At 49.2% G+C, this 16,736-nt stretch overlaps 1 protein-coding gene across 1 annotated transcript; it reads right to left on the bottom strand.

The window, feature by feature from the left end:
* Positions 1-4,758: 4,758 nt before the first annotated feature.
* Positions 4,759-9,753, bottom strand: IGFBP1 (insulin like growth factor binding protein 1). Its single transcript, XM_024744654.1, has 4 exons — positions 9,326-9,753; positions 7,736-7,920; positions 6,394-6,522; positions 4,759-5,484 (listed from the first exon to the last, which is right to left on the bottom strand). Exons 1-4 carry the CDS (start codon positions 9,669-9,671, stop codon positions 5,353-5,355), a joined length of 792 nt encoding a protein of 263 aa, XP_024600422.1. The 5' UTR covers positions 9,672-9,753; the 3' UTR covers positions 4,759-5,352.
* Positions 9,754-16,736: the final 6,983 nt, after the last annotated feature.

Raw genomic sequence — 16,736 nt, 5'->3', positions numbered from 1 at the left:
CGTCTGTCTCAGGGTAAAACTTATCATAACCTCTTTACCATTCTCAGCATCGGACGTGAGAACCTGTATGTCCCCTTCTTAATATTAAAAAGCCTGCAGCGAATGTTCTTTTGTTGTTGTTGTTGCTGGCGGGGGGAGACATATTTTGGGGTTTTTGTTTAATTTGGAAAAGCTAGTGAAGGAAGGCCTAGCTGAGAGGGAACTGGGGGCAGTGAGGGAGCGGGCCCCCGGAGCCTGAGCGGGGAGCCACCCAGTGTCCCTGTCCGAGGCAGGAGGAGGGGGGTGGATGGGGGGAGATGGAGCTGCAGCTGGAGAGCGGGCAGGTCGGGACCCCAGAGCCCTGGCATTTGTACTGAGTGAATGGGGGGCTGGGAGGCTGCAGACGGGGGTGACCTTGTTGAGCTGTGACAGGCTGGTCCAGCGGCTCCACAGAAGCCAAGGCCTGGGAGGCCTCAACCTGGAGACTGCGGATCAGACCAGCGCTGCCCTGGGGGGCTGAGGTGCGGCCCAGTCAGCGCATATTTTGCAGATATAAGGCGTGGACTGGATGTGAGGGTGAGAAGGTGGACGTAGAACGTCAGGAATGACAGCAAGTCTGAGCACCTAAAGCAGCATTTCCACTGAAGAAGCAAACAGGAGAAGACAGTTTAGGGGCGACTCGGGACCTCTGTACAAGTTCAGGTTGAGAGGCACATCAGACGAGCCCCGGAAACACCGCAGGCACCTCCAGTAAGGTGGCTGTGGATTCCTGAAGGAGAATCTCAAGGTCATTGGAAACAGCGAAGCCCCTGGGAAGACAGACAGCAGCCAAAGATGATTTTAAGGGGGTGAGGCAGGAGGCAGCCGGCAGTGTTGCAGCGTAAACCAAAGGGACAGGCTGCTGTGGCCCTGTCCCCACTAGGGCCCTCAGTACCTGCCCTACACCTACACAGACACCTGGTCCAGGTGTCCTGAGGAGTGAAATCCAGGCAGGGCAGACACTGACAGACGCCAGTGAGAACGTACGAAGTTCAGATTATCCCTTCCAGGTCTCCCTCTCTACACTGGGAAGTGTCCACCAGGAATGTCCTCCCCCAGAGCTCCTCCCTGGCCAGGGGAGGGTAAGAATGACCAGACGCAGACTTCTGGTGCTGGACGCTGTCCATTTGGCCCATCCTTCACCTGCACCTGTGTTCTTGAACTTCAGATGTTGACACAGACCGTCACACATCGTCTGAGAGAGTGGCCAGTACCCTGGGACATTATGAATTCACAGTTGTAACAAAAAGTAAACAAAAAAGTAGATTAGTTTCCTTTGGAAACAGAAATACAACAAGTAGGTTTGAAGAGAAGAGGAAAGGTATTGTATCACTTCAATAAAAACACTGGCCATTCTGTGACCCTTGCAATGCCATATGAATTTTAAAATCAGCTTGTCAGTTTCTACAAAGAAGTCACCGAGATTCTGAAAAGGGCTGTGCTTAACCTGTAGGTCAGTTTAGGGTGTATGGCCATGTTGACAATGTCAAGTCTTCTGATACATGAACATGGCGTGTTTTCCAGTTATTTAGATCTTCTTTAATTTCTTGCAAAAAGATTTTGTAGCTTTCAGAATATAAATTTTGTATTTCTTTCGTTAAATATACTAAGTATTTTATTCTTGACACTGTTGTGAGTGAAATTTTCTTAATTTCATTTTTTGATTATTTATCGCAAGCATATAGAAATACAACTAATTTTTATATATCGAGCTTGTATACTGCAATGTTATACTCATTTATTAGTTCTAATAGTCTTTTAGCGGATTATTTAGAATTTTTTACGTATAAGATCATGTCATCTTCAAACAGATATAGTTCTACTTCTTCCTATATCTGAATGCCTTTTATTTCTTTTTCTTGCCTAATTTTCCTGGCTACAGTGTTGAAGAGAAGTCATGAGAGCAGACATGCTTGTCTTGTTTCTGATCTTAGGGGGAAAGCATATAGACTTTCACCATTAGCTATGACATTAGCTGCGGTGTTTTCCTAGATACCTTCTGTCAGCTTGAGGAGGTTTCCTTCTATTCCTAGTCTGTTGAGCGTTTTTATCATGAAAGGGTGTTGGATATTATCAAATGCTTTTTCTGAGTCTATTGAGATGATCATGTGATTTTTGTTTTTCTTATTTTAGTAGTATGGTTTATTGCATTAATTGATTTTAGGGTGTTAAAACAACCTTGCATTCCTGAGATAAGTCCCACTTGGTCATGGTGAATGATTATTTCAATATGTGGCTGGACTTAGTTTGCTAGTATTTTGTTGAGGATTTTTGTGTCCATATTCATAGATTTTGCTCTGTAGTTGTCTTTTCTTGTGATATCTTTGTCTGGTGTGGAATCAGGGTAAAACTTTTTATGAATGTAGGCTCATAAAATGAATTGAGAAGTGTTTTCTCATCTTCTAAATTTTAGAAGAGTTCTAAAGAACTAGTATTCTTTAAATGTTTGGTAGAATTCATCAGTGAAGCCATCTCGGCTTTTATTGGTGGGTAGTTTTTTCTTTACTAATTCAATCATTTCACTTGTTATAGGTCTAATCAGATTGTCTAATTCCTCTTGTGTCAGTTTTGGTTGTTCATGTGTTTCTCGAAATGTTTCCATTTCGTCTCAGTAATCCAATTTGTTAGTGTACAATTGTCCATAATATTCCTTTATAATCCTTTTTATTTCTGTAAAATCGGTGGTAATGTCCCCTCTTTCATTTCTGATTTTAGTTATTTGAGTCTTTTCTCTTTTCTTGGTCAATATAGCTAAAGGTTTGTCAATTCTGTTGATCTTTTCAAAGAACAAGCTTTTGGTTTCCTTGATTTTTCTCTGTTGATTTTCTGTTCTCTATTTCATTTATCTCCACTCTAATTTTTATTATTTCCTTCCTTCTGCTTGACTTAGGTTTGGTTTGGCCTTCCTTTTCCAGTGTCATAAAGTTTTTTTGAGATTTTTAATGCCCCTATTAATAAATAATAGGGGCATTTAATAGCTGTAAATTTCCTTCCAAGCACTGCTCTACCTGCCTCAGATCTGAGAGTTTCCCAAGCTTGGAAGTAGGGAAGTGCTGTCCCAATTGAGACCCACAGAGGCAAAAGCATGACAAGCAGGACGATTTTCATGGGAGGGGTTCCGTTTGGACCTTCTGCCTCTGCTTGCTGTCAGGACTAAGTGCAGCAATGATCTGGGCCTGACCCGGCCACAGAAACCATCGTATTAATAACGCTTATGGCCTGGATCAGACGTGGAATAGATTCCAAACATGGCTGGAGCAGAGATCCTTCTGTCCCCCCAGGAGCTGTCCCCAGAGCCCATTTACCCCCAGACCTGTGTGAACCCGTGGGACTTGCTGTTGTGACTACATACTCAACATGTGGGTGCATGACTTTTACATGTGAGCAGAGAGAACTGTCCTGTCTATGAATAGGATCGACCCAAGGGAGCTGCTGAGAAGTTGCTGGAGAATCAGGTGGACACAACAACAGTAAAAGATGAGGGCACTAGAATCATGAAGGACTTTTAACTCAGATTGCCTCCCAAATGCCCATCAACTCCTGATTCGTTTGAAAGGAACCGGAACTGGAAATATGAGACGCTGTTGCTGGTCACGACTGCTGCATGAGAGCATGTCCAGAAGCCCTGGGACTAGACAGAGCTTCCCGCCCTGCCCCTCGCCCCCCCGCCCCCGGCCCAGTCTAAGTTAACCGATACTTTTGACTAACCACCCAAACATGCCATGGTCAAGGTGGATGAATACCCCCAGCTCAGTTGAGACTGAGAACCCCCTGTAGGCGCTGCTGTGCCAGTGCCTTCAAGTTTAGAGTTGTGTCGCTTTAATTTTGCCCAGAAGTCACCTCCTGCGCATCGTGGGGAGGGAAGTCCACCTTCCCCAGCTCCGCTCCTGAGCCCACACCTGAGGGGTAGGTGCAGTCCAGACCCTCAGGCTGGGTCCTACAGGGCCCTCGTGGGGGCTGAAGCGCTGAGAAAAGCTCCCGTTGCCATCACAGGATAACGGCGAGCACGACGATAACCACGCAGTTATTTTTAGCAGGGTGGGATGGGGCCGTGGCTGACACACACGGGGCTGATATATTTTGAATGATGCATCTGAGGGCTGAGTTCACAGTGAGTCCTGCGGGCTCGGCACAGGGAGGATGGCAGCTGTGGGGGTCAGGGGGTGAATGGGGAGACCCAAGATAGGGAGCTGGAGCCCAGAGCAGGGAGGGGCCGGTTGGGATCCGCTGGGATGGATGAGATGCCCATCCAGGGGGAGAAAAGGAAGGAGCAGTCAGCAGGGCAGGAAGGAAGGGGGGTCAGGAAAGAAGGAACCCACGTGGCAGAGGACCCATGTCTTGGGCTCAGGTCTTAGTCGTGCAAACAGAGGGGCAAGCAGGGTGCTGCCCTGGAGGGTGCCACTGAAGCCCTGCAGGGGCCATAGGCTGGGCAGAGTCAGAGAGAAGACGGGTGAGGGAGAAGTTAAGGAAGTGATTCTGCCTTGCATTTAAGATAGGAGAAACCCTGGCCTATTTACAAGAGGAAGGGAAGGAGCTAGCGAAGAGGTTAGGGGCCGCAGAGGGAGGGAAGGGTGCCCCGGGCGTGGGAGCCCTCAGTGGGCAGGGCAGACCTGCCAGCGCTGGGGACCAGGAACCTGCAGACTGGACTCGCCAGCGCTGCATGCGGAAGGGGAGGTGACGGACGGAGGGAATTCAGGAAGGAAGAAGACGTTATGTTCAACAAATGTCCGTGACCATAGCAATGTTCCAGTGTGGGATATTTATTCCAGTGTGTTTACACTGTGTTCGTGTGTTTGACAGTATCTGCAACACATATGTTAACACGTAGCGACACCATCACGTGTATTTTGGCTACATAATCAACGTTTAAGTTCGCCTGCAGATTTACGCTAAACACAGATCCATGGAATAAACAGAGTAAATCATTCTTAAGCACAGCTTAACCATCCTCCATCAAACCACTTAAAGAAAATCACTGCTACACATTTGATTTTGCATTTTCTCGGCAGTATTTTCCTATGCTCTTTAAGACAGACGCATGAACCTCTGAAGAGCTAAAATACAAGTATTTACATACAACATGATGGGAAGTGTTTCATGATATATAAGTTAATATAACACAAGTTACTGTGTAGAAAAAAATAAATTTATGGTGAATAAATAAACTACAGCTTTATATATCAAGTCATATGTGGAGTATAAAAAGTAATTCCTATGTATATACATATACATCTATATATATATATATATATAAGTGTGTGTGTATTCCAGAGTATAAATACCATATGTACTTAAATAGTTCATGTGAAGGAATAGATCATATTGCATCTGTTTTCAGTTCTGTAAGTTAAAATACTGATGGCATTTGGGGTCCCCTCTGATTGCCACGGACCCCAGGATCTTCTTTCCGCTCCAAGGGTAGACACACCAGCAGAGCCCAGGCTCTCCTTCCAGGGATGTCTCGCACTGCAAAGAAAAGAAGCGAGGTCAACAGCAGCCCCTGTGAAGCTGAGAGGGTGGCGGAGCTCCGTGTTGCCCAGTGCCGTGTGGAGAGCGTAGCAGGTGAGAGCCAGGCCATGGGCATCCCCAACCGGCCGTGACCATGACTGAGGGCAAATCCTACACCGTCCTGGCTCTCTTCGTAAAATAGAGACTAAGGGCAAGTGCCCAATGCAATAAGGATGTCACGCGTGTGTTGAATGGTACAGCGTGCGCAGAACTGTCTGCTTCACGGCCCCTACGGCAGAGCGTCTGAGCCCGGAGGGAGCCTGCCCATGTGTGGCCAACCTTGCTGTCGTATCCCCTGCCAAATTCCTTGTTTGTTATAAAGCACTTCCTGGTCCCCAGTTTCCCCCAGAAATATCCACAGAACCTAGGCTTCACTGAGTCCTAAAGGGCTCCTCAAAATTAGGTCTTGGTTTGTTTAATCTTACTTATTATCTGGCAAGCCAAAAAAATGCTATTATATTTAATTATAAAGTTCATTTCCCTTTGTAGGGAGAAAAAATGTAAGAGATGTCCAAACAGATACTCACTTTCCTAAGCAGAATTGTCCTGTTCCTCTCTACTACAGGTGAGACACTGAGATCCAGAACGTGAGGGGCCTGTGAAGGTCCCCACCTGCTGAGATTTGCTAGCTGATGGAGTGACACTCCGCTCAGGGCCCCCCCGAGTGCACACAGGCTTTGAGCATGGAACTGGTCTTCAGGCTACCGGGGGCTAGTGCCTCCTACTCCCAGAGGGGTGGGTCTTGCGTAACATGATCTGTTGCGTGGTTTTACGTTGCTCACTTGGAGCTGGACACCCTGTCTGTTGAGAGGCGGGCGCTTGGCTGGGGTGTGGGCATCAGGGGCTGTCGCCCGAGGATGCACATACCTGTTTGCTGTGATAGAATCCATTCTTGTTGCAGTTTGGCAGATAAAATTTGTAAAGTTTGTCTCCTGCCTTCTGTTGCTCCCTGGCTAATCTGTCCAGCACTTTGTAGAGTTCTCGCTGGCAGGGCTCCTGAAAGAAAAATTTGACGTTGGGATAAATGACAAGAAACAGTGTGTTATTAGCCTAAAAGGGGAGTGGATGTAAGAGGTTTTGTGTGGGCTCTGAGGACAGGCCTGGACCCACTTTCCCTGGGCCTCACTCTCTCACCTATAGAAGGAGGGTGGTTAGTCTCTGTTCTGAGTTGTTAAGATAAAGGATGGGAACCCCATGCCCTCCCTCACTGAACATTCACTAAACACTTGCAGGAGACAAGAGCATCACCAATGCCATGAGCTCTCCGACCCTCCTGCCCCCCGTGAGTAATTCTGGCGTCAGTCATCTGGTTGAAAGGAGGATGGGCACAACTCTGTGAACGGAGAACTTCGTAGCAGAGATTTCTAAATTTTGAACAACGTTCCTCTGTAATCTACAAGGTTGGTTCACATGAACCAAATTCGTTGAGGATTAAGGCGTTCATCTGGACAATCTGAGATAAGCATGAACTTGTCTCTATTTGTCGTCATTTCAAGCTTAAACTCGGAAGTGTCTAGAAAATGGTTCAATCTCCACTTTTCTGGGTATGCATGTTTTCAGAAGTGATTTTCTTTCTTTTTTTCCGCATTTCAGAAGTGATTTTCTTTCTTTTTTTCCGCAAACGACCCAAGTCACTCCAACTTTGATTCTTTGTCGCCCTCAAGTGGTAGGACTAAAAACATACATCAATTAAGATGCTACAAGGGCGTTAGCGCTTAACGGGGATAGAGCTTCAGTTTGGGAAGATGAAAAAGTGCTCAGGATGGACGGTCATGATAGATAGTAGCAGAATAATGTGACTGTACTTAATGTAACTAAACTTTATACTTTAAAACGATTAAAATGCTAAATTTTATGTTATGAATGTTTTACCACAATTTCTTAAAAAGTGGGGGGAAGATGGGATGGGGGAGGAGGATGTTAAGAATAGCTCAGTGCTCTTTAGACACCGCCAGTCTGATACCCTCATTTTAGAGATGAGCTCAGAGACGTGAAGTAATGTATCTAAGGTTGCACAGCACGAACTGCATTTTCTTTCCATCCAGAGGGCTCCTCTGCTGAAAGCCCTTGGGTTAAAAGTTCCCAAAGCTAAGCTGAGAAATGTCTGTTAGGCTTTGGGAAGGAACTTGTTTATATCCAGGGCTCGGGAGCGGACCTGCAGGGCCCAGCAGATTCAGGCTAAAGGCTCCACCTACCCCGAGGCTCTCACCTTCCGATTTTTGATGTCTGTGATCTCCAGAGCCCTCATGCTCTCATAATTACTGATGGCGTTCCAGAGGATGGGCAGGTCCTCACTGGACTCAGCCATCAGGTGGAAATTGTCCAGAAGCTGCTCCTGGGTCATCTCTGAGCTCTCAGGGGACATGTTCTCTAGGGTGGCAGGGTCCTTTGCCTCTGAAAATGGAAAAACGAAAACCCATGGGCCTCCCTCCGAAGCATCTGCACCTGTGCCCCCCTCCCCTGAAGCTGCTTCCCTTCCCACAAAACCGGACTGGGACAGGATGGCCATGCTGACCCAGAGTTTTGCCTACTCCCTCTTTAAAGGAACTTCTGATGGCTTCCAGGTAGAGGGATGACCCGACAGCAATACCAATGGCAAGAGTGCCCTGTGTTTCTGCTTCTAAAGTAGCCAAATGCACATTTGTCAAAGCCCGGGAAGAGCCCTGAGAAAGCCATGGATTACAATTCAATTCCTGACCCCATCCTCAGCTTTCCTATCCATAAAATGGGCATTTTAGTAATTCCCTGTGAACAGGTGGTAGGGTTTGTTTAGAGGTGGGGTCTAGATTGCAGCTCTCCTCTGTTCTTTTCCAGGGGCTCTGCCTTCCCACAGAGTGACTTCTTTGCAACCCTGGGAAGAGGGAGGGTCACCAGATTTCTTGCAGAGTCCTAGGGTTTGGATCTGGTGCATGGACAGAATGATAGAGAACTGGCTCTCCTGAGGGAACCCGGGGGGACACCCTCTCCTTTGAGGACCACAGAGATGGCTCTGAAGGCAGAGAACCAGGAGGAAAACCGTCCCCACCGTGGAAGGGTGACGCGCTCCAGCAGATCCCTATCAGGGCATAGAGCCACAAGATCCCGCCAAGAATCACGGAATCACTGGACATACAGCTGCCCCGACAGGGAGGTAGGGAGAGGGGGTAGAGGTGGGTGTATTTCCTCTGCTTCCCACTACAAATAAATCACTGCTAAATTCAGGAAACTTCTGATTGTCCAGTTCTGAGGAGGCAGCACACCCATCAACCACTGTTTTTCTATGACAATGAACGCAAGTGAAGTTTTTAGCCTGAACTTTCACGTTATGTTCTGTAAACATCTGGGAAGCACATACTGTCTGCACAGGACATATATTTCAAAGGACATTCCAAACACCTCCCAGGAGGCCAGCGGTACAGGCTCCCACTGCAGGTCTTCCCGGAAACTAATGCATTGGCAGGGAGGAGAGCCAGGGGCGGCTGGAGTGGCACCCCGCTGCCCGGGCACCCCATCGCCTCCCTCTTCTGGGTTTCTATAGATCAGTGGGCTGCCCAGGCGGTCTGGGCTCCCTCCCCCAGCTCTCCCACCAAGTTGCGTGTGTCCTGCCTTATCCTAAGCGCCCCCTGCAGGACCACACAACGATGGAGTTCATCTGGGTGACAAATCCTTTCCCCTTACAGGTTTTGGCTGCAAGCTCAGAGCCTGGCCGGGTTTGCTCCCCACTGGCTGTGAGCTTTGGTGGAGCCCCAGCCCTCTGCCCGCCCCAGTCCCCACCCTATCTGTCCCAGGGGAGGGACCCGGGCGGGGAGACGGTTGGTACCTGTGGCCTCGGCGCTGGGCGCGGGCATGCAGGCGCCCTGGCCGCGGGTGAGGGCGTACAGGGGCCGAGGCTCCCCGGGCAAGGCGCGGCAGCTGAGCCCATGGGCGCAGCGCGCAGTAGCCACGCCGCATGCGGCGTCCAGAGGCAGGGCGCACGTGGGGCAACAGCCGCAGCCGGCGGGCCGGGTGAGCTCCGGGCACGAGGCGGGCACGGGAGGGCAGAGCGCCAGCCTCTCGGCGGAGCAGGGCGCGCAGCGCCAGGGCTGGGGAGCGTCAGCGGCTGAGCCGAGCTGAACGGCCAGCGAGAGCAGAAGCGGCCAGGCGCGGACAGCCGGGACTTGGGGCATCGCCAGGCAGCGGTGGCGGTCAGGAGCCGGTGCTCGCTAGGCGGTGGCGGCGGCGCGCTGGCCGATGCTGGCTGGGCGGCGGCTGATGCTCGCTGGGCACCGGGTGCGCCTTATGAAGGGCGCCGGCCGGACCACCTGAACCAGCGGTTAATGATTGGCGGCGCCGCGTGCTCGCGGCCGGTGTTCAAAATAAGTTTGTTTTGGTTGTAGGCGCACTGCCCTGCGCAAACCGTGGGTAGAAGGAGGGCAAACTGTCCAGGTTTCAGACAGTGTTTGTCCTGTCGTTAGGGTTCAGACCTGGAGCCAAAGTGCAATTCCAGCCAGGAGCGCACAGCCAAGTGGAGGGTGGCGCTTGCTTGTTTCGTTCAAGGGGCATCTTCAGGCTGAGTCTGCCGGCGGTCCCCGGAAGACCCAGGGAAAGCAAGAGAGATAAGCTGGGCAAGGCCAGCGCATTGGCCAGTTTTCAAGTGGGGAAATCAAGGCCCAGGCAGAGGAAGGAAGGATGGACTTAGATAGAAGCCAGGTGTTTGAAAGCCCTGGCAGCTTCTCAGTGGCAAAGCCCAGAACTGTTTCTCCCTCTGCAGAAAGAAGACCAACGGGCCCCTTAATTGCTGTCTTGAGAGCCTTTCCCAGGAGGAAAGAAGGAAGGAAAGGGGCAGTTCCTCCCAGGGCTGATGCCGCCCTCGCTAATGTCACCACAGCCCCCAGAGACCCACCTTGTTAACTGAGCTTACAGAGAGAGAGGGGCTCAGAGCCATTCAGAGACTGGGCGAGGGTGCAGAACCAAGCCCAGACCCCAGCTTCCTCTGACTTTCAGCCTCAGACCAGATTTTTATCAGGAGTTGATGACCAAGGCTTTCTCTCTAGTTAGAATTCCTGTTTCTGCATATCCTCTTGAGTGGAAAGAAAAATGTCACTGTACCTTCAAAGACAGTGAGATATGGCCCTGCCCTTGTCCAGGTACTGCAGGTGCCCTCACTGGCACCCGGTCCTGGGAAACCAGGCAGCTACTGACAAGAGCAAGACAGCTGTATATTTACTGATGGAGAAAAATCTCCAAGGTTTGTAATATCATGCAAGTGAAGTAAAACTAACAAGGCACAGAATATGCCATTGTTTGTGTACGAAAAAGGAATATGAATATGTCACTGTGATGCTAAATGTATTGAGTATTCTGAGACGAATATGAAGGAACTGCTACCACTGCCTGCCTTGGAGGGGAGGTGTGACGTTAGGGGACTGGGGAAGAGACTGGTTTCCCTTCACACTCTTTTTTATCCTTCTAGATTCACGTTATCTAGTAAATACTACGTTTTCTTTGTTTTTTTTTGGTATTATCAGGTACTTACATTATCAGTTATATTATCTATCTCAAAAAGAAACAAATTGAAATTAATTTACTAGCTTTTTTTTCTAGTGACTTCATTGGCTCCGTGGCCTGGGGAAAGTTACTTGCCTTGTGTTCTGCCACTATTATATCAATAACTTGTCACCCCTGCCCCCCAGCATGTCCTCAGGAACAATCAAACTAGGGTTGGTGAAAACAGTTGCAGTCGGATGTTCACGGTCATGTTGGTCATTATTTTTACAAAGCAAAGGTCAGTGTCTGGTTCAGGAGCAGACCAATGGTTTTGACTTTTTTCACTTTATTTCTGAGGTGAGTTTCTAAAGGATTTCATCTCCCCAAAAGAACTTGTGCCCTGAATGTTCTCTCTGGACTTCCTCGATTTAGAATCAGCGTGCAATTTGCCAGCCCTGTACAGTTCACCCAGTTGTGCACTCGCCCGGTGAGGTCCCTCCCTCCCTCTCTGAGGTCTCCTTCATCCTGCACGTAGTGGAAATTCCTCTCCTGGTGAATCGATTTCCCAAATGTTTCCTAGGCTTGCCTCATAGCAGCAGCAAACCAAATGACCACCAACCCAGAGAGAGCTCTCCCTGCTTCCAACCCCGTCAACACAAACGGACAGGGCTCTTCCTCGAGGCCTGTGTGGGCCGTCTGTCCCCTCTCTCCTGGAAGGTCAAGAGGTGGCTTCTGCTGTGCTCATTTCTGGGTGCATCCTGAATCCCAGGCCCCACCGCCCACTGGCTGGCATCCACAGCCTGGCCTGGCCTTCCGTGCCCCCCGTGGTCTGACCCCAAGGTCTGGTCCCTATTAGCATGAGGGGGCGCTCCTGCTGGGGGCACTGAGCTGCAGGGTGGTGGGGGAGGGAGCCCCTCCCTACGTGTCATAGACTCGGAGCCTCCCCTAATCCCAGCCCTGCAGACTCCAGCTCATTTTCCAGGCTTAATGTCCCTCCACCCCAACTCAAGAAGAAAAAAACCCACCATCATACCTCCATGACTTTCTTCTTGCTGAGTGAATTTTCTCCATGAGTGAATTTTCCTCACCCTACCGTCCGTGTCCCCCTACCGTCCACGTCCTCCTATCATCCACGTCTCCCGACCATCCACGTCCCCCTACCATCCACGTCTCCCTACCATCCACGTCCCCCTACCGTCCGCGTCCCCCTGTCATTCACATCTCTCTGTCATCCACGTCTTCACGGTGTTGGTGAAGATGTTCTGCCCCTTTTCCATCCCTCAGGATCCACCTGAAGTTCCTCTTCCCTGAGAAGCCTTCCCGGCAGCTCCCAGGTAGAATGAGGTGCCCCCTCTGCGTTCCCGAAGACTGTGACAATGGGTTAGGGGCACTGTAGCTGAAGAGCTACATAAACCTGCATTTACCTGTGTTGTCTCCTGCCAGGCTGGGTGGGCAGGGGACAGGCTCACAGAGGCCCCTGCCCCATCCATGCCCAGGGCACTAATGGTGCCCCAGCCCATCCTCTTAAGGACTCTAGAGTCCAAGAACCAGGCACTCCTGGATGCAGAGCATGGGAGCAGGGCGTGGTGGGGGGATGGGGAGCCGTGGTCTCCTATACGTGAACTGTAGGTACCCGGCGCCTGGCTGTGCTCGCCAGACTTGCCAGGGGTCCTCCCCAAGAGCTCAAGAGGTAGGGCTTATCACACCAGCTGGGGGTGAAGCCCCCCTTTGCCCAAACCGAAGCTGGTACCCTTCATGCTGAACCGCATAGACGTAAGGATGATGTAAGGAAGGGTCAATATTATCTGTGTGTGCGAGGGCAATTGGGAGTATATTTGGGGGGACAGGGGTGAAAAGTAGCTTTGGGGGTACATATGGGAAGTTTTCGGTGCCAGCTACAGAATCTGTATCTTACCAACTAGGCAAAACAAGGCATTACACTCGTGGAGCTCCAGTGACACAGAAGATGCCTGGCACTCTGCTTCTTCATCCCGCATTGTAAACTTTCTGCCTGCAGAGGAAAGGAGACCACTGTTGCCATCACAGAAAAGCAGAGGAGCTGCATGTAATCTGGGCAGTCTCCCTGTGTGGCCCCAGGAGAAGACACGACCTGAATGGGGCTGCACACAGCGTCTTTGCTGCTACTTTCATGACGCTTCACAGCACACCGCCTCTGGTTGCAGCTCCAAGAACTCAGCTCCAAGAGTTTCATCAACCCCTGAAGGGCAGGCGTGGGAGCTCCCCAGCAAGACCTCCTGCGCTGGCACCTTGGATTCCACGTCCTGCATATCACGTAACCTCCCTGCGCCTCAGTTTCCGTGTCTATAAAATGGGGATAATGCAGAGGCTGGCACAGTCAGCCCTGCATAAATGTGAGCTGTCACCACCATCCTCAGCCACAGGGTGCGCTCACAGAGCAGACGATGATGAAACTGCCCGGGGCCTTCCGTCACCTGCTGTTTCCAATTCTGCCTCCGTGTTACCAGCTGCTTACTCACCACCAGCTGGAAAATTGGGCAATCGCTGCTCTGAAAAACAATGCAAAGGTCAAGGGCAAAATCAGATTTTCAAAGGGAGAGATCGCTGCAATCCAGGGGAACCTCCAAGGGAGGTTGTTTTTAACCCGGGGGGGAAAAACAAAAAGATGTTCTTCCGTCTTCCGCAATCGATGGACACAGCGAATGATGCAAATCTTGCAAAGGCCTGGCCTGCTGCCCGGCTCCTGAGCAATGAAGGTCACCGCTCCGCAAACTGAGGGCAAGTCTCCTCCCCCGGCTGTCAAAGTGGAAAAGCAAACCTCGCTTTTGTCACGTCAACACAGCCCAGATCCTAAACACAGGAGCTCAAACAGTGTGCACGGGGCGGGGCCGGTGCCCGAGGGCCCCGTGGAAAAACCAGGGTTTAATCTCTACTTTGGCCGGTCACCCACCCTGCATTCCCATTTGGGGTGCCACTGGGGTTGGGATACAAGTGCCAGACACGTGGATGGCGCTCAAGGGTAATCACTCCCTTGCCCTCCTCCTGCACCAGCGGCCTCAGTCACGGTCTAGACCAGACTCACATCACCTGGGCCTGGATAGAAATGCATACTCCCAGGTCCCACCCAGACCCTTGACCCAGAAGCTCGGCGATGGGGGCTGGCCCTCTGTTTTCACAAGCTCTCCAGAGGACCCTGATGCTCTCTCAAGTTTGAGGGCATTTAGAAGACCCACGCCATCCCGCTGCCACTCAAAACCACACCGTAAGAAGCTGGCAGTGGGGAGTTCAGGGCAGGGTAATGGATAGAAGAGTCGTTGCCGTACTTGGGTGGGGTGGGAGGCATGAGGCGATGGAAGAATCTTGGAAGGAGAGAAGAGACCTGAGCCGTCCCGTCTCGATTCTGCTGCTCACCCCAGATGAACTGTGTGAGTCATTTCCAGCCAGGATTCACTGCCCCGTGTAGCAGCGAAGAGTCTGCCCACGGGCTGCGGGAAATCCCTAGCCTCTCTGCTATGTTAGGCATAATGTTGTATGGTTAAGCGTTGATGATCATTTTTTGGTGATGAGTTCTGTGGTTTCATAGATGGTTAAAAGTGTCCCTGACTTCAATGAGGAGAAAAGGCTGCTGCACCAGACTGGGCCCGTGATGTCCCCCAGGAAGTCCACACTCTCCAGCTCTCTGCACAGAGACCTTAATATGTCTATGGACACATCGGTCAACCTCAAACGTCCGGGATGCCCCTCGCCAAGCCCCATCGAACCCACACAGGGGCCACAGGGTGTCTCCCACCCACAGAACTCAGCAACAACGTAGTACTTTATTCATGCCTTCCAGGCATGAGGTTACACAACTCTGCTAATTCTCTGACCTGGGCAAAGGGCAGGGACCCTGGGACGACAAGTGGGGGATTGCCTCCTGCATTACAATTTCTAGTCCATCACATAGGGCACTGTCACCTACATCAAGTGTGCACATCATGGGGGCATGTCACCCGCATTACAGCATGAACATTGTGGGTGCTGTCACCAGGCAGAGTGAATAAGTGTTCTTTTGCTCCACAAACTTTTCATCGGTTGGTATTGTCAGTATCTGGATTGGGGTCATTCTAATAGCTGTGTGCCTGTATCTGTGTTGTAATTTGCATTTTCCAGATGAAATATGAAGTGGAGGATTTTTTTTATGTGCTTAGCTGCCATCTGTTTATCTTCCTTAGGGATGTGTCTCATAAGGCCTTTGACCATTTATTAATCAAGTTGTTTGTTTTCTTATTTTGGGGTTTTAAGTGTTCTTTTAGCATTTTAGCCAACAGCTCTTTATTAGATTTGTCCTTTGCAAATATTTTCTCCCGGTCTGTGGGTTTTCTTCTCATTCTCTTAACGTGTTCTATCACAGGTCAGAAGTTTTTCATTTTATTGAAGTCCAGCTTATAAATTTTTGTTTTATTGTGTCCTGTGTTTGGTGTTGAATCTATAAAAGTCATCACCATACCCAGGATCATCTAGGTTTTCTCCTAGGTAATCATCTAAGAATTTATAGTTTTGCATTTTACATTTAGTTCTGTGATCCATTTTGAGTTAATTTTTGTGAAGAGTGTAAGGTCTGTGTCTAGGTTTTTTTTCTTTCTTTTTTTTTTTTTTGCTTGTAGATGTGTAGTTGTTCCAGCACCATTTGTTGAAAAGAACAAACCATTTGTTTGTTCCAGCACCATTTGTTAGTCTTCACCGTATTACCCTTGTTCCTTTGTACAAGACCAGTTGATGATATTAATGGGATTCTATTTGGGGACTCCCTAAACTGCTCCACTGCTCTATTTGTCTATTAATTCATCAGTATCACACTCTAGGCTATAGAATTATACATTTATATGTCATAATCTATTTACTATAGACTTGTAATAAATCTTGAGGTCATGTAATATCAGTCTTCCCACTTTGTTCTTCATCAACATGATGTTGGCTCTTCTGGGTATTTTACCTCCATATAAAATTTAGAATCAGTTTGTCGATATCTACAAAATAACTTAGTGATTTTCATTGGGATTGTCTTGAATCCATATTTAAGTTGGGAAGAACTGACATCTTGACAATATTGAGTCTTCCTAACCATGATTAAATTCCATTAAATTTATTAAATTATTTATTAAATTCTTCTTTGATCTCATTCATCAGAGTATTGTTTTCCCCATACAGATGGTGTACATATTTTCTTACATTTATACACAAGTATTTCATTTTGGGGGGTGCTAATGTAAATGGCGTTGTGCTTTTAATTTCAAATTCCACTTATTAACTGCTGTTTTCCAAAGGGATTGAATTTGGAGATTGGTTCAAGATGGTGGAGTAAAAGAATGTGCGTTCACTCCCTCTTGCGAGAGTACTGGAATCACAACTAACTGCTGAACAGTCATTGACAGGAAGACACTGGAACTCATCAAAAAAGACACCCCACATCCAGAGACAAAGGAGAAGCTGCAGTGAGATGGTAGGAGGGACGCAATCACAATAAAATCAAACCCCACAATCGCTGGGTGGGTGACTCACAGACTGGAGAACACTTATGCCACAAAAGACCACCCACTGGAGTGAAGGTTCTGAGCCCCACGTCAGGCTTCCCAACCTGGGGGTCCGGCAATGGGAGGAGGAATTCCTAGAGAATAAGAGTTTGAAGCCTAGGGGGGTTTGATTGAAGGACTTTGACAGGACTAGGGGAAACAGAGACTCCACTCTTGGAGGGCACACACAAAGTAGTGTGTGCATCAGGACACAGGGGAAGGAGCAATGACCCC

Source organism: Neophocaena asiaeorientalis, unplaced genomic scaffold (genome assembly GCF_003031525.2).
Source record: "Neophocaena asiaeorientalis asiaeorientalis breed wild unplaced genomic scaffold, Neophocaena_asiaeorientalis_V1.1 scaffold137, whole genome shotgun sequence".
NCBI classification, from domain to species: domain Eukaryota; kingdom Metazoa; phylum Chordata; class Mammalia; order Artiodactyla; family Phocoenidae; genus Neophocaena; species Neophocaena asiaeorientalis.
This window is presented reverse-complemented; position numbering and strand designations above follow the sequence as displayed.

Excerpts from the sequence above, each read along its gene's own strand:
- IGFBP1 (XM_024744654.1), bottom strand. The coding sequence starts at position 9,671 with ATGCCCCAAGTCCCGGCTGTCCGCGCCTGGCCGCTTCTGCTCTCGCTG. Across the intron at positions 7,921-9,325 it reads GCCCAGCGCCGAGGCCACAG|AGGCAAAGGACCCTGCCACC; the intron begins GTACCAACCGTC and ends TTCCATTTTCAG. Across the intron at positions 5,485-6,393 it reads GATTCTATCACAGCAAACAG|TGCGAGACATCCCTGGAAGG; the intron begins GTATGTGCATCC and ends TTTTCTTTGCAG.